The sequence below is a fragment of the Eptatretus burgeri genome, chromosome 4 (assembly GCF_056783735.1).
Source record: "Eptatretus burgeri isolate ZD-2024b chromosome 4, Ebu_testis_v1, whole genome shotgun sequence".
Classification (NCBI taxonomy): domain Eukaryota; kingdom Metazoa; phylum Chordata; class Myxini; order Myxiniformes; family Myxinidae; genus Eptatretus; species Eptatretus burgeri.
The window spans coordinates 97,599,859-97,618,493 of record NC_140964.1 but is presented as its reverse complement, the minus strand read 5'-3'; the positions used below and the strand labels follow the sequence as shown (position 1 = coordinate 97,618,493).

General features: G+C 42.8%; 1 protein-coding gene across 4 annotated transcripts in view; it reads left to right on the top strand.

The window, feature by feature from the left end:
• The window catches only part of LOC147028728 (spectrin alpha chain, non-erythrocytic 1-like), a 33,501-nt gene extending 18,625 nt beyond the window's left edge, over positions 1 to 14,876 (top strand). For 3 of the 4 annotated variants that reach the window (XM_085879405.1, XM_085879404.1, XM_085879403.1), the window contains 4 exons: positions 350 to 427; positions 605 to 777; positions 984 to 1,074; positions 12,461 to 13,562. In XM_085879405.1, the coding sequence (XP_085735531.1) occupies positions 350 to 427; positions 605 to 777; positions 984 to 1,074; positions 12,461 to 12,685 (567 nt within the window). In that variant the 3' untranslated portion in view covers positions 12,686 to 13,562. Of the gene's footprint in view, positions 1 to 349; positions 428 to 604; positions 778 to 983; positions 1,075 to 12,460; positions 13,563 to 14,320 lie in introns of those variants that run through there. The other variant, XM_085879406.1, reaches the window with a different exon arrangement.
• Positions 14,877 to 18,635: the final 3,759 nt, after the last annotated feature.

Below are 18,635 nucleotides of genomic sequence, written 5' to 3'. Positions count from 1 at the left end.
CCAGCCTGTCCAAGAGTGTGAATGAGTTGTACAGCATTACACTTATGTACACCAAGTTTTGTCGATTCCTTAAGGTAATTGGATAATGTAGATGTGACGCAGTGAACTTGAACTCACCTTTACAGTCAACATCTCAAGCACAGCAGATTGAATAGTTTTGCTCATGCAAAGTAATATACTGTACTTGTTTGCTATCTGTGGTTATGCAAACTGTTATTTTGTATGATTTTTCTTCTTCCTTTGCCTGTCATATATATATATATATATATATATATATATATATATATATATATATATATATATATATATATATATATATATATATATATATATATATATATACATTTAGCGTTTCTTGGAGCGAATGGAAGAGGCCACTACCTGGCTGCAAGAGAAAGAAGATGAGCTAAATAATGATGATCTTGGGGTAAGAAACATGATCTTTAAATCTGGATGTTTCTTTACTTTTCAATTTTCATCAAATGCATCATCCTTCTTTCACATCTGAGTTTTTATAGCTTCACTTCATCAATTCATCTTTCTTACCTCCTGGTGATTGATTACCTTTCCTTTCAACCACCTCATGTTATTATTTCCTTGACAGGATTCCATGGCAAGTGTCGAAGTTCTGATGAGGATGCATAAGGCATTCCGCTCTTCTTTGGAAGACCAGCGTGAGGCGCTCAATGCCATGGAACGGGCAGCTCAACAGCTGCTGCAAACTGGGCAGAGTGAGAATGATGAAGTGCGGGCTTCCTGTGATGCCATGATGCTAAGGTGTGGAGTAAACCTCTGGAAACAATCTGCTGGAGCAATGAATAACTTTGGAAAGCTGATTTCCTGCTCTGTGAAATCGAAATCCAGATTTAATGGGATATTTTCAAACAGATCAACTTAAAGTTTATTTGACTTCTCATCGAATGCAGAATTTTTTTTTGCATTGCATTGCCGATAAAGTGCTCCATTCTTGCACACTGCACCAGGAAAGAGCACTTGCTACAAAGGAGTCAAGAACGTGAACAGCAACTCGAGGAGTCCATGGAGCTTCAGAGGTTTTTCAGCTTGTCATATGAGGTGTGATTGAACATCTAGTGCTTTACTTGCTCCTCTTCTTGAGCTGGGATCAAAATTTGTGTTTTATTCTTGTGGCAATGTTTTTGCTTGCAGCCATACAAAAAAAAATTTTTTTTCATTGTTTTGAAATGGCATCATTGCACTGGATGTCATCTGGAATGACACACTTGTCAGAAAAAAATAGTCAAACCTTTTTATTAAACATAAAGTTAAGTTGTGTCTCATTTGCAATAGTAAGTAGAGAAAAGAAATACTCATAACTCCAAACAAGATGGTAGAACCAGATCTCTGCTCGGCATATATTTCTTGCCCTTAGAATCCCTTCTCCATATAAAAAAAATAACACATTCAGTGAATTATTGTGAATAAACTTAGCACACTTCAAGCATGGTAACTCTTTAACTTGTCCAATCTAAAATGTACCTCTGACAGGGTCAGACCCCTTGTCGCAAATTTGAGATAGTTCTTATGTTCCGATGCAGTGTCAGCATGGACTATTCATCTTGGGGTATATCCTATGGCTGGAAATGTATTATCTCTTTAAATTTAGGTTGTCGATGTTAAAGATTGTCGATTGTATTTCAAAACCACATCGCATGTGGTACCTTGAATATATTTCCTGCTGAAGTTAGTTGAACCCAAACAAGAAGGATGTCATGCTATGCATGACACTTACGAAATACAAATAAACAATGGTTGCCAGGGAAACAGCAATTTGATCATTTTGAAAATTAGACTGATAAAGTTATTTATAAGACTAAGGGAAAAGCCCATCAAAATGACGGGTCCACAAAACTCAACACAACACTGAGGATAACAATACACACAAAGTTATGGATTACATCTGATTAATTATTTCCAATAAGGGAACGGGAAATGGGAATGGGTCGAAATGGGATGCTAAACATGAATGGATGGAAACCTTTGGCAGGATTTCTTTGATGAACTTTAGGCGTTAATGCAAAAATGCACAAACATATGGTGCATAAGCACAGACTCGATTACTCCTGAAATAAAATTAAAATGCAAGCAATGTATAAGCACAGCCTTGTTCACTTCTGAAATAATTTTTTTTAAATAAAATAAACATGGGTAGTGTAGAGGCACAGAATGCTGGCTTGATTGCTTGATGTTTCAAAGAAAAAAACAAAACAACTCGGGTTACTTAATGAAGCCAAAACATGGCTATTGCTCATGTGCATTTATAATACATCGTGTTTATATAGCTTGGATAGACTCCAATACCACTGGGCCATTAAGGAATTATCATACAGGCTTTCTACATTTGATGATGCTTCCAATAGTTACTTTTAGTCTTTTTCACACTGAAGAGAAAACTTATAGGGAAGTCATGGCGATTGTAAACACAACACTTCTGTTTGGTGCCATTTTACTTGATGTCCTATGGAGCCTATTATTTAATTATATAAGGTTAGAAAAAAATCGCTTTTTCCGAAAAAAAATTGTGATTTCACTCTGGATTTCACCAGTTATTTAGGACAATGGTTCTGATCGTCAAATGTGGAATCACATTTTGAATATCAGCTTTTAAAGCTTTGGAAAAAAAAACGCCACGATTAGCTTCAGTATATCTTGACACAGATATACAGATATACACCTTGACAGATTTTGTCCAAAGCAGAAAACCGCCTTCGGGAAAGGGTGGGGGGCAAAATTAAGTCATTACAACCTCTATCATGTGACCTGTAGTCCTCTTGTCAAGTTTGGTTGAGATTGGATCAGTAACGACTGAATGTATCGCAATCAGACAGACAGACAGCCAGACACCAAATTGTGTTTTGGTATGATGGAATGTTGTGCATAACAACTTTGGTTGATACATTTTCTAATTGTGGCCCAATTGGTGTTTTACATGTTTTGGATGGCATTGACCTTGACCTTTGATTAATTTTGACTAGATTTTATATACATACCACACATACTGTACGTAAAAATAAGCTGGAAAGTTTCATCTTGAAAAATTCTTGAGGTTTGGCAATAATAAATTCAAACAAATTCCATTTGATTATAATGGGGTGTAATTGTTGCCATGGACACCGTTTTCTCTTTGCCACATAGGACTTCACTCTTTCCTTTATGTGAGTTTTCTCTTTGCCACCAACCAAGATGAGCAGAACCTGCAAAAAGAGAAAGAACACAAATAATTAATTAATTCTATTTTGCACTCTCTTTGCTTGGTTAGCTTGGTACAGAGTCGGTTTACCAATGGGAGGGCCTTTTGATGATGGCAAGTGACCTTCAAGTGTTACTGCAGAAGACCCTCAGATATTAGTGCCAGTCACAACTTTCAATAATTAAATAATTATGTTCATATTACCAAAATCTAAGGGTAATAAAGGGCCTAACATGGTCTTAAGTGTCTTATGATTCTAAAGGATCTCATGGGGTCTATAGGGTGTCAGGGTTCTAAAGGGTCTAATAGGGTCTATGTGGTCTTAGTGGTCTAAGGGTTATAACAGGGTCTATATGGTCTACGGGGTCTACATGGTCTTTGGGGTCTTTAGGGTTTTAGGGTTCTTCAGGGTCTAAGAGGTCTTAATGGTCTAAAGGGGTCTGAAAAGTCGAATACTTTTTCATTCAAGCTGCTGGGTCTCACTATTTGCCATGATCTTTCCTGGGAAAGCCACATTTCCAAGCTGGCCTCCAAAGTCGGTCACCGATTGGGCATCCTACGTCATGCAAAGTCCTTCTTTGGCACACCTGAGCTCCTGATCATATACAAAGCTTTTGTCCACAGCCTGATGGAATATTGCTCTCCCCTCTGGGCTGGTGCTCCCACCTCTCACCTTTCTCGGCTTCATGCTGTGGAAACCAAGGCATTTAGGATAATTGGTATCTCCCACGATGAAGCTTAGTCTTTGGGTCTCTCACTGTCTCAGCACAGGCAGGTCGGTTGGTCTTTCTGTCTTCTACCGTCTCCACTGCGGCCTCCCCCGCCACCCCGCTCTGTCTGCGATATGCCCCCCCCCCCCATATTTCTACAGAGTGCTCAAGGTCCGCCAGCAACCCCCTTCTGGTAAAACTACCAAAATCAAGAATCACTGCTCACCTTCACTCTTTAATTCCTCCCTTTTTTTTTCTTGTCTTTGGAACAAACTCCCACACACTCTTCAATCCGACTCTTCCCTCCAGGTCTTCAAGACAGCTGTTCACCACCATCTCTTATCTTCCCACATCCAAAACCACAATCTTTTCTACCCCCGTTAATCCACCCCAAACCCACCTCCTTCAAATTTCCTGCTTTCCTTCTTGAGAATCCCTGTCATGTAAGGACCTGGAAGTTAGAACGCACCTGTTAGAGCTAACGCCCTGTCGTGTCCATCTTGTTTACCCCGTGTATTCCACCTCCTCCCTCTCCCTTCCACAGATCTCCTCATGTCTCTGTTCCCCACTTTTTTCCTTCACTCTGCTCCCCTTGTTGTATGTTCTGTGTGTTAGCTCTCATACGAGCCTCGACATTGTATAAAAATAACTAAATAACTAAATAAATACTCTAAGTAGTCTAAAAGGTGTAAGGGCTGTAAAGGTCGAGAAGTCTAAATCGTATGTTCCAATAGTCCATAATTAATAGACGTAGTCAATGTTCAATAATGAGTAATTAAAAGATGGAGTGAAGGTCCAATAATGAGTAATTGATAGAGGTAGTCAAGGTCCAATAATGAGTAATTAATAAACGTACTCACAGTCGAACTCACGTTCAAACAGTACATAATTAATAGACATACTCACATGGGTTGACCAATGCTTCACCCTGACAAGGGTTCACCATCGACCTGTGTTTCAGTTTTATTACTGTGTGTGTGTGTGTGTGTGTGTGTGTGTGTGTGTGTGTGTTTATGTACACTGTATATATATATATATATGTATATATATATGTATGTATATATATATATGTATATATATGTATGTATATATATATGTATGTATATATATATGTATATATGTATGTGTATATATCTTCTTCTTCTTCGTCTTTCGGCTGCTCCCGTTTGGGGTCGCCACAGCGGATCATCCGTATGATCCGCATAGTGATTTGGCACATGTTTTACGCCGGATGCCCTTCCTGATGCAACCCTGGTCGCCTCTTACGACACAGGGATATGGTACACCTATTTTAACCGGGGTATACACCGGCCCAGTTCACTGGTACTCATTTCGCCGACCTCGGAAGGATGATAGGCTGAGTCAACCCCCTGGTGTATTAATTCAGTGGCCCAACGCGGCTTGAACTCAGGACCTTTTGGATCCCAAGCCGCTGCCCTAACCACTGCACCAACACCAGGTATATATATATATATATATATATATATATATATATATATATATATATATATATATATATATATATATATATATATATATATATATTTATATATTTATATATATATATATATTTATATATATATATATATATATATATATATATATATATATATATATATATGTATATATATATATATATATATATATATATATATATATACATATATATATATATATATATATATATATATACATATATATATCTTCTTCTTCTTCTTCTTTCGGCTGCTCCCGTTTGGGGTCGCCACAGCGGATCATCCGTATGATCCGCATAGTGATTTGGCACATGTTTTACGCCGGATGCCCTTCCTGATGCAACCCTGGTCGCCTCTTACGACACAGGGATAACCGTGATTCTATTAAGCGGGTCCCACTGTGTGTATGTATGTATGTATGTATGTATGTATGTATGTATGTATGTATGTATATATATATATATATATATATATATATATATATATATATATATATATATATATATATATATATATACATACATACATACACACAGTGGGACCCGCTTAATAGAATCACGGTTAATAGAATCACCTGTATTATAGAATCAAAATCGTTGAGACCGATTCCATTGTATCTAAATGTACACAATTTTTCCCGTTTATTAGAATCAAAAACCCGCTTAATAGAATCAGCTGCTGGCCATCCACTTCGACAGTTCAGCGCCTACTGGCCGCACAGTTCCAACTTTTGCCACCAGGCGGCTGACGTCACGCTAAAAATAACGCTATGCCACTACAGTGATTTCGGTAGTCATTGTACAGATAGGCAGACGGCTGACAGCTGCAGTCTAAGCACTAGACGTGTCGTCATTTCCACGATGGACAGAAAACGAAAGCGGACGGATCGTTCAAACATTGATAAAGCACAAATCCTGAGGGACTATGACGCTTTGCCCAGAATGAGCCAACGAGAAGCTGCAGACAAGTTGGAAATTAACCAGCCGATCCTATGCAAGATTCTGAAAGATCGAGAGGCCATTCTGAAAGGTCAAGTGGATTCGTCTTCTTCTCAGAAACGCAAGCGAAGCGGCAACGCACCCGATGTCGAATCAGCAATGGTCAAGTGGATTCAAACTTCGAGAGAAAAGGAAGCACCGCTTTCTGGACCTCTGATGCGGGAGAAAGCGGCTCAGTTCGCGGAAAAGTTCAACAACAAGAAGTTCAGTGCGACAAATGGCTGGATTGACCGGTTCAAGAAAAGACATGGAATCGTCCACAAGAAACTTCACGGAGAGGCAGCGGCGGCTGACGTAGGAGGGAAACAACAATGGCTGACCACGTGTTTCCGGATCTCGTAGAAGGCTTCACGGCTGATGAGATCTGGAATGCTGATGAAACCGGGTTGTATTTTCGGGCCTTACCAGACGGAACGTTCCTCTTCAAGGAAGATCAGCACTGCGGTGGGAAAAAGCCAAAGGAAAGAATCACGGTGCTTTTTTGCTGCTCCATGACTGGTGCTAAGCGTCCTCCTTTCGGTATTGGTAAAAGCAAGAATCCACGGTGTTTCAAGGGCCTCAAAACAATTCCAGTTCGCGACAGAGCCAATTCCTCCGCATGGATGACAGGTTTCCTCTTCACTGAATGGCTCGATGAGTGGAATCGCGAGCTTCGGCGTCATGACCAGAAAGCGTTGCTTCTCATCGACAACTGTCCGGCACATCCCCAATCACTTCAACTGTCGAACATTACTGTGGCATTTCTCCTGCCGAACACAACCTCTGTTCTTCAACCGTTAGATCAGGGAATTATCCGTTCATTCAAAGCTCATTACCGCCGTGCTATGCTACGAAAAGTGCTCACTGAGATTGACAACGAGGATGGAGCAATGACAGCGAGTGACTTGGCGAAAAAGATAACGATCCTCAACGCTATGCTGTTTACGGACGCAGCATGGAATGATGTGAAGACTACCGGCATAGTGAACTGCTGGCGCAAAGGAGGAATTTTCATCGGAGCGGCAAGCGAAGGCGAAAGGGTCGAGAGCAATGACGACAACGAGTTAGCCAACCCTCTTCAAATGGATCCCGACCAATGGCAGGACTTCGTCAACATGGACGCCACTCTCCAAACCACAGACGAAGATGTCACAGACGAAGCCATCATTTCGGCAGTCCAACGCGAAATGGGAATTGCGACTGACGCAGACTATGACGCCGACACTAAAGTGGAGGAAGAGGAGGAAGAGGAGATCTCTGTCCCGACCATCAAAGAAATGATGTCTGCAGCTAAGACGATCAGGCTTGGTTTGCAATCACATGGGTTCAGTGACATGGCCTTCCTGCACAAACTTGACAAGGAGGTCACCGCCATTGCCACAGACTCGTTAAAGCAGGCAACAATCGACAATTTTTTCATTACAGAGTAGGCTCATCGACAAACCTATGTTGTTTTGCTTTGAAAAGTACATATGTACTGTACGTGTAATTGTTTTATTTTCAGTAGTAAGTAACATTGTTTTGAGCAAGTGTGTCATATAAATCAAACTAAATGCTGAGTATTTGTCTCCGTATGTGGACTCGACATTTGATCCGCTTGATACTCCACAACTCTGGTGAACTCGGATATTACAATCACCCGCTTATTAGAATCAAATTTGTCTGGCCCAAAGTGATTCTATTAAGCGGGTCCCTCTGTATATATATATATATATATATATATATATATATATATATATATATATATATATATATATATATATATATATATATATATATATATATATATATATATGTATATGTATATATTGTTACGAATTCGTGCCCGCCGGCGTGCGATCGGCCGCGTTTCTCTAATCGCAGCCGCGTCGCCCACCAGACGGACATTTCAGTCGTGACCTTCTGGAGCTAACGCCGAAAACCAGTCATGGGTGGGTTTCTAATCCCCACCACGGCCGAGCCAATTGTCTACCCGCGCAAGATAGGGTCACTCGCTGAATTCGATATACCTAAGTACCTGCGCGGGCAGCCGACCGGGTGACCGTACCTCGACGCAGGTCGGCGTGGGACACGAACCGCTTAAGTGGTCCATTCCGTTCTGCAGTGATAACCGAGCGGGTATTATCGCCCGACCTCGCCGGATCCGATTCTATTTAACGGGTGTTTAAAACCCAACTATTCATTCCGCGATGCAAGATGGTATTTCCAATAGGGAAAGGACGCAACGAACGGGGTACATTTCAACAAAGCACATTTATTCTAAATTACACGTATGTACAGCCAACACGATACAGCCAAGCTATGAAATAATCATACACGTATACAAAGCAACAAAAGCAAGGGAAAGCACTATGACCGAATATAAGCAATAATAATTTACAGGCACTTAAACAGGTCTACTTCTCAGACTCGGTGCCACAACATTCATTCAAAAACCCAAAAGAAAAGGCCATCCCCAAAGGACGAGGATTGCAGACCGGGTCCATAGACCTTTATGTGCGTGGAGCCTGGCTAACCGAATGAGCCCCACGACGCAGGTTACCTGCACCCTCGTGGTGCGACGGTAGGCGAGCTCTCTCCGGCACTCTCCTCCCGGGTGCGCAGGCTGTGCGATAGAGTTGGTAAAGCGGCCCCTCCCGTCCGCGTCCTTCGCGCCTCGACCCGGACCACCGCACACAACCCTCACGACTTGGCGCCCAGAGGGAAGGCACCTCCTCGATGACGACGACCAACCCGAAGAAGGCACCCTAAGCTCGAACCACCACGAAAATAAAAAGCACCAATGCCACGAAGAGACGAAGCTCCCCCGAAGAGACAATATGACTCGACGACCAACAACGACCCCGGACTCCCCACTGACTGCGAGCTCCGACGACTAAAAGAGCTCTGGCACCACCTCGACGACAAAGAGAGCTCCACCGAAGACACGAAGCTCCCCCGCAGAGACAACAACCTCCACGATCACCCCCTCCTTCCTCGAGCTCGCGTCCTGTCCGCCCTTATATCCCCTGGGGTCCAACCCCTCGCTCCTCCCCGTTTTCTGCTCCGCCCCCCTTCCAGTTCCTGCGAGAAGCTTCGAGAAAAGGGGTGTTCCTCCGTTTCCAGCACCTCATTCCACGAACCTACCAATGGCGAATGATCTGCGTCGCCCTTCCCCCACACGAAAGCGTGGAGAAAACAGGCGGGAATATTAGGCGGGAAAATCTGCGTGCCTATCGGAGTTCCTTCTTGTTCTTTTTGCTTGCGTTTATTCAATGGAGATGGTTGTAATGTGGTTGGCGTAATTGTTGTGGTGATTGTGGCGTGGCTGGCGTTGTGGTCATTTAGTAGCGATGTTGGTGGTGGTGGGGGAGGCCGCTGCGAAGCGGTTGTCGAGAGCGATGTTGGTGGTGGTGATTTGGTTGTGGTTGGCGGTGGAGGCAATCGTGGTTGTGGTGATGGTGGCGTGGTTGGCGTTGTGGTTACTTGGGAGCGATGTTGGTTGTTGTAATGGTGGTTGAGCTGTGGTTGGTCCAAAATAACGATAGAAAAAGAAAAACCTACCGAAAAGGATCACAGCCCTGTAAACATGAAGAAAGCCCTCGAAACAACAGTGGGGAAACCTATCTGAACACTCACTTACCGGCATAACTGATCTAAAGATGTTTATGGTGGTCTGCGAATTTCCACAGCCGTAACAATATATATATATATATATATATATATATATATATATATATATATATATATATATATATATATATACAGACTATATATAGACTAAATATATATATATATATATATATATATATATATATATATATATATATATTTAAATAGGATTCCACAATCAACCAGGAAGAATCCTTCAACGATCACAATGGGGTGTGAGAAAAATCCACAACACTAACGATTAAGCCAACAACGGGCTCTCACTATGTCTCTCTGAAATGGCTGTATGGAACCCCACCCCCCCCCTCTCCCATCTACTTTCTCAACATTTCTCTTGAAGTAGTCCTTTCATTCAAACTTATGAGCCTCACTATCTGCCATGATCTCTCTTGCAAAAGCCACATCTCCAAGCTGGCCTCCAAAGCCAGTCACCAATTTGGCATCCTCTATCGTGCAAAATCCTTCCTTGGCACTCCTGAGCTCCTGACCACGTACAAAGCTTTCGTCCACAGCCTGATGGAGTGCGGCTCTCCCCTATGGGCTGGTGCTCCCACCTCTCACCTTTCTTGGCTTTACGCTTTCTTGGAAACCAAGGCATTTAAGATCATTCTCCAAAATCACGAATGAATGCTCACTTTCACTCTTTCATTTCTCTTTTTCCCCTCCTTTGGAACAAACTCTCACACACTCTTAAATCCCACTCTTCCCTCCAGCTCTTCAAAACAGCTGTTCACCAGCATCTCTTGTCTTCCCCCATCCATAACCATGATCATTTCTTCCCCCGTTAATCCACCCCAAATCACCTCCTTCAAATTTCCTGCTTTCCTTCCTGAAAGTCCCTCGAATGTCCATCTTGTTTCCCCATGTACCCACCCCATCCCTCTCCCTTCTACAGATCTCCTTGTGTCTGTTCCCCACTGTCTTCTGCTTCCCAACCCATTCATACTGTCTCCTGCTCCCCTCGTTATATGTTATAAGTGTTAGCTCTTATACGAGCCTCGACATTATATGTTAAAAAAAAAGGTTTCATTTCCCAAGTCAAGTCGCCAGAATGTGCAAATGTGATGTTTTCTAATTACATTTATTACAGAAGCACATACAAATGTATTCTTTAATTAACCTCTGCACATACTTGTCCAACCATAAATACGAATATCTATAGTTGATCTTCGCATTACTATATTATTTAACCGAACTTTGTGAAGGCAATTATGTATGCACTTTAACTTTATATACAATTGATTTTACACTTTGCAGTCGCAACAATAATTATAAGAAATACATTCCTTTAAAGTTGATTGGAATTAATTACAGGAATTTAGATTAATATATTCTCCAGAAAGCTTTTAATTATTTGATAATTGGATGGACAATGTATTGGATGGACAATGTATCATTATAATAATGGCTTTTATTAAAATGTGTTAATCAATTCATGACTGGGAAATTGTGTGAGTCTTGCACATCACGGTGGGTGAGTATGGCAAGGGTGACATCTAGTGCCAAGCTTCGAGCATTACATTGAAATCGCCCAAACAACACGTCTCCACCTTTTCTTTCCATTTCAGTTTCGTCTGTAGAATTATAAATGCTTTATAATATGAATACAAGTCTCCAATAACCTGGTTAAACAAAAGGTTAAGAATGTTCAATGTACAAGCAAGCCTTTTTAGCAATGTTTTGTTTAATCCCTGGATAACAATGAGAATTTTGCAAAATCATCATGTCGTTTGAAAAAAAACACAACTTGCTGTAATGACAAGATGTTGAAAGAAATTTCCACACATTTCTGACAAAATATGTTGAGAGCATTCCACTTCAAAATGTATAAAAATAGATCCTGTGGGGTTGGAGAGTTTGTTTTTTTGACAAGGATAATTCAATCCTCGAGCGATAGAATTATGTCTGTGTTTTGCATTTTGCTATCCTCACAATAAATGATCTGAATTCTGAACCAAAGGAGTCGATATGATGATGAGTAAATAAATTCCACTGCACCTGCAAGGAAAGGCAAATATTTGGTAGCCTTACGCGGCTGCCGTGTGTGTGTGTGTGTGTGTGTGTGTGTGTGTGTGTGTGTGTGTGTGTGTGTGTGTGTATGTATGTATGTATGTATGTATGTATGTATGTATGTATGTGTATATATATATATATATATATATATATATATATATATATATATATATATATATATATATATATATATATATATCCCGTGTCTCTGTATTTATTTCCATTGTATTTGTTGTTCTTTCCGTCGTCTCCTCGTGTCTCACCCTACACGTTTCAGTCACCTCTATTATTATTTGTGTCTCCGTTACCCCTTTATTACCCGTGTCTCCGTCACCATCAATTTTTCCATCGTCGTCACCTCCACGTGTATCGTCCTACACGTAGTGACGGCGTCCCTCATCACGACCTCACCCGTATCCTTTGCAGGCTGGACACACTCCACACTCCCCCTCGTTGGTTCGGTGTCTCTGCCACGTGGCGCCGCCATTTTGTGCTCCACCGCCTGCATCTCACCATGCGCAATCGCCACTATTGCCTCTTGACCTTCCTGAAGGTTCAACCCCATACTCTGCATTTCACCCCTCTGTGTCTGCATATTTGCATCCATTTTGCCGTTCATATCGTGCACATTTGCGTCCATTTTGTTGCTGAGTGCCTGCATATTTGTCTTCATCATTCCCATCAACATTTCCCCCAACCGGTTGATGTCAGCCGACCCCGACGAAACTGATTCGCCACGATCGGTCGCGGTTTCGATGGGGACATGGAGGGGCGCTTGTTGTTGGGGGTGTTCGCGCACCGCTGCCCCCGCTGCCGCGCCCATTACGGATTCTGAGATCGCTGTGGGGAAAGTTCCTGCATGGGAGTGTCCTCTTAGGTGGTTTCATCCTGGGCCATGGGTTCATTTAACATTACATCTATTCCCTCCTGCCACTGCTCGCCTTGAGCTGCCATTTTGTGTATCGGGAATAAAAAAATTGGAAAGCTCGCAATTTGGAGGAAACGGAGGGTTGCTTCGCACACCCTTGATCCGACTTCCGTGAATTCCGTGTGGAGGCAGAAGAGTTCTCGGCCCGCTCCTGAATATCAGTGTTACGAATTAGCCAGTTCGGACGGCCACGCACGACCGCTTAAGGCCCAATCGCAGTCACGCGTCCGCCAAAACCCGGAATTCAGTCGTAACTTCCGGCCTACTCTGGAAACCTGCTACGGATGCCTGAACGCACCATAAATTGTCAATATTCTGTCCACGCGGTACAGGGTTAATCGCCAAATCTCGATATACCTAATTATCCGCGCAGACAGAAGTACAGAGAATTTATATCTCGATTTATACCATACCTGAGTATGTGCCTTTTCAAGGTTTGATATCAATCGGACAAGCGGTGCCCAAGTTATAGCCATTTATTTACCAAAGCAATGACAGGACACGGTGTTATGACGTCACGAATGACGTCACAATTAATGTTTATTTATTTGTTTTTTGTTTTTTTGTGAATACATTTACAGAGAGAGGGGCGAGAGAGGAGGGGGGAAAGAGGGGGTGAGAGATAGGGGGTGTCACAATTCAAGAGAGGGGGAGAGAGGAGGGGCGAGAGAGTGCGTGCGAGAGAGAGAGGGGTGAGAGAGGAGGGGCGTCACAATTATTCTTCGTTTGATATGACGTCACAATTGACGCTGTGGACCTGAGTATGTTTCCCAGGTGTTTCCCAAGTTATGGCCATTTATGATACGATTGGTCCGATCTAATTGAAAAAATGCCCCAATCCAGTCGTGGTTTACGAGAGCGAAGGAACGAAGCTGCACATAGTGGCACGCCTCACCCACGAGAGAGGAGGAGAGAGGAGGGGGAAAGAGGGGCGAGAGAGAGGGGGAATCAATTCAAGAGAGGGGGAGAGAGGAGGGGAGAGAGGGGAGGAGAGTTATATAGATTATCTGTCTATAATTATAGATAGGCGGGAGAGAGGGGCGTCACAATTCAAGAGAGGGGGAGAGAGGAGGGGTGAGAGAGAGGAGCGTCAATTCAAGAGAGCGGGAGAGAGGAGAAACGAGAGAGGGGGCGAGAGAGGAGGGCGAAATGGGGGATCGAGAGAGAGGGGGCGTCACAATTCTTCTTCTTATTCGTTTGATGTGACTTCACAACTTACATAGGGGTGAGAGAGAGAGAGGGGGGGTTTGATATGAGACGTCATATGAGAGAGGGGGTTTGATATCGTTTGATTTGATTCAATTGATTTGATTTGATTTGATTCAAGGTTTGATATCGTTCTTCTTCATCCATTTCAGCTGTTTCCCAGGTTTCCCAAGTTCTGGCCATTTATGAGACGGTTGGTCCGATCTAATTGAAACAATGCCTCAATCCAGTCGTCGTTTGACACACACGTACGGGCACGCGAGAGCGAAGGAATGGCCTGTGTTGTTGTTGTTTCTGGCACGCGGTTTGAAAGTTTTAAATTTTTTTTTGCATGTACGGCCACACACGTACGGGCACGCACCTACGGGCCCGCACTAGTATTATTAACTTTGAGTAGACTAAAAATGTTGTTAAACAGGAGCTGTATGTAAGAAATAAAAGTTGCCCCAAAACCAAACCCTCGTAAAACAGAAAAAAGATAGAAGTGATCAACAGTGTCAAAGGCTTTTTTCCTGGTCTAGAAAAACCAAACCAACATTTTTTTCCTCAAGAGTGCAGATATCAATCATGTCTCGCACAATAAAAATACTGTCGTGTATTGTTCTTTTTGGAACACAATAGGATTGATCAGGGTGAATAGTTTCCCCAATCATGGGTCTGAGCCGGTTGGTAAGAACCTTTGAGAAAATTTTATAATCCGTGCAGAGCAATGATTATAATCGGACGCCAGTTGCACGGTCGCTGAAGGTCATCTTTTTTGGGACAAGGGTGAGTACAGCTCTGCTACAGCTTAATGGCAACAGATTCAATCGCAGACCGTCAATCAGAGCTTCATGTAGGTCCCAGAAGGTCCCAAAAGGTTTTATAAAGTTCTGCAGGCATTCCATCCAGTCCAGAGGCTTTGCCTGTTGGTAGAGTATGTAGGGCAGCCTGAAGTTCCTCCAAAGTTATTTCCTTGTCTTGTTGTAGACGTACAGATTCTGATAAGGTGGGTAGAGAAGAAGTCAGGGATTCCACAATTTCGTTATCAGTGCTCTTGGCTTGGTAGAGCTCAGAAAAATAATCATTGAGTGAAACTCGGATGTCTTTTTGGCAGTGCGTTATTCTTCCTTCCTTCGTCTTTCGTGAGGCAATCTGCTGACTTGTTTTTTTCCCAACTTCCAGTCCAAAGAAGAACTTGGAGGAAGTATCCAAGTGATACAGATTTTCCATTCGGAGACAGATCAGAGCTCCCCTGGTCTGCTTTGCACAGAGTCCAGCAAGAAGGGCTTTTTTCTTTGCAAGCAAAAAGTTGGTCCTTTCGATTTTCGAGGCTGAGAGGTTGGATTGCAAAGATAATATTTCTCTGGAAACCAGGGATTGAAGGGCAGAATCATGTCGAGTTTGATAAGCTCCGTATTGCTGGCAGAAGGATCTTATCTGTGCTTTGGCATTGTCCCACCATTGCACAAGATGGGGAAAGGAGGGTTTACATTGGAGTAAAGTTCTCCAAAAAACATAAAAGGCATCAAGGAACAAATGATCCTTGGGAAGGCTTACATTAACAGTCCAGTAGGCAGCACCTCGGTTACAAATTCTTAGGTGAATGCAGAGTATGACCATATGATCGTCTGAGAAACCACTGGGGACAATACCAGTGTGGGTCGCAATATTTTAAAAAATCATGATTCATATATAAATGGTCTAACCTTGCGAGGGTCAGACAGCCATCTAAACATCGACACCACGTATATTGTCGTGTTTATGGATTACAAGTCCTCCAAATGTCAATAACGGAGAAGGTTGCCAAAGTCCTAGCCAGGGGCTTAATGCTCGCTGGGTGAGGCTCTTTCCCATTGCGATCAACAGAAGAATCCATCGTACAGTTAAAATCCCCTCCTAAACAAACAAATCCATTAAAATCTAAGTGTGTGAGGGATGTTTCTAACCGTAAAAATACAAGTTTGATCCATACTGTCACTCGGTGCATAGACATTGAGTATTGTGTGTTTAAACTCATTAAGAGTAAAGGTGAGTGAGATTAAATATCCTTTAATAATTTCATTAAAATCAATAATGAGATTACAGAGAGAGGGATGCACAAAGATGGCTACCCCAGCTCTGGGACACTCTAAGCCGCTGAAGAACCATCTTCCTTTCATCATTCTCTCCCATTCGCTCATACAGGAGGAGCGACATCTGGTTTCCTGTAAGAGTAAAAATTCAAAGTGGTTCTTCAATACAAGCTCCTGAACTTCAGCTTTACGTAAGTTCGAGCGTCCTCCATTAATGTTTAAAGTAGCAATCGAGAAAGCCAGAGTGTGGAATTTTGTAAAAGACATCAGTCAATTGGCCGGGTTATGGACGCAGTCGTTTCCTTGCTTTCAAAACCCACTTCCTCAGACGAAACATTTGTGGCTCAGTCATGCCAAACTGCTCAGACTGAAGGAGCAGCCACTTTGCAGAGGTAATAAAACTGTGCATGTCTTGAATTTATTTGAACATGTCTCTTACGGAAGGTGTGCTGTATAAATTTTATGATCTCCTGGGGGGGGGGCACAGTTGGAACACCCCCTGGTTCCTGAAATGAGCCTGGATCATTCCAGACTTCAGTACTATCACCAGAGGCAATCAATGAGGCCCCGTCAAAATCATAGTCTGATTGGTGATGCATACTTGAACCATGCACCAAAGGTGGAGCAGGCATTTCCATTTCTGCTGGGAGGGAGAAAGCCATGACCGAAGCAGAACACACATGCTCCACATCTGTAACGTCCGCAGTTGGCTGGAACACAGATGTCTCAGCCACTAGACTTTTGGTGGGGAGAGGGACCAACATAGGCTCGCTTTCAATGCCGATGATGTCAGCAACCACTGAGGTGGCCACGTCTACCCCTTGGGGCACAACACCGCCCTGTTGTTCATGCTCGTGCTCATGCTGTACATGATAAGGAGCACTGTCAACATCCACCGGAGCTAGAACAGCAAATTTGTTTTCCGTTTCCAAAGCAGCGAGCGAGCTGGCTGTGTCTACATGAGAGCAGTGTAGTTTGCTCGATGGCGCAAGCTTTTTAGAAACCCTCACCATTACATCATGACCGTTGATGTTAGGACGCTTGTTTCTTCGCGGGTGAACGGTGACAAAACCCTCGTCATCTACTTGACATTCTTTAACTTCTGCATTTGTTTTCCAGGGCTGATTATGGGAGGTGTCTGCACGTCCCACCACTCTAGATGTACCACGAGTGCTTGGCTTGGATTCTGCAGCTGCAGGTGCATCATTAGTGCTTGTTCTGGGCTCCTGGCATTGAGAGTCCTCATTCGGTTCCACACGTTGAGACTTACCACGAGGAATGTTAGGTTTCGGACACGCATTCTTTAAATGTCCATGCTCGCCACAAATAAAGCATGTCATCACTTCAGTGGCAATATAAACTCCGTAGCTACGATCTTTATATTTAAGTCACAGCAGTACTAAGTGACCGTGCACCATTCTTCAAAACAATATAACAGTGGTATCGGAACGACATAATGTGTCAAAGCGAAACGCCAGAACGCAAACGTAATGGGATCATGGAGATCCGTGACACAACCGTCCCAAAATAACTTAAAGCAGAGATAATCTCCTCACTTTTAAAGAAAGGTGGAATATTTGATATAATAATTTTAACAGCAGGTGTGTCCAAAGGACTTACAGAAACAAAAAGATCTGGCGAAATAGACAAGCCCGATTCGACTGTCAGAGCAACGTATGGCTCTTCAGACAAAAATAGCACAACACATTGATTCATCCTCGATGCTGCGAGAATGTTTTCGAGCCCAATGAGCTCTCCGAAACCCATTTTGACATCATCAACACTGACTTCGTCCGGTGGACAAACTATGACCCCGTTTTTTGGAGTGAGTTCCTCATACACACAATGATGCAAACGTACATTCGCCATATAAATGTGAAACAATACAAAGTAAATTTAAGGATCAAGAAACCAAAAGCAAATCTGCCACAAGCGAAACTCGCAAGTGGAGGGAAACAAATGATTAATATGAACGTAGTGTTTAGCGAAGAAAAAGGCTAAACAGAGAAACACAGCAAGTAGTGAAGCAGGCCCAAAAACCAGGAAGTCCTGAACAAGCCTGCAAAACACTTACTGTGCACGCTCTCTTTCTCTCTCCTGTCTCAACAAAGAAAGGAAACACAGGGGAAAAACTCACACGCAAACAAGGACACAAGGGGAGCGACAAAGGGGATAGGAAAAACACCAACACGACACAGTACTCACAGCTACACTCGCAGAGCCGCCATGATGCCACACCCACAACCAGCAGGGGGAGGGGGAGAGGGAGAGGGTCCAGTTTCGGAGGTATTGATTTTTTTGTACAGTCCACAAGAAGTGTACGATGTACGATAAAGTATTTTAGCTGTTGCTAAGCAACGGAGGTGTGCATAGCAACTGTTCATTTTTGTATAAATGCTAGCCACATTGTACA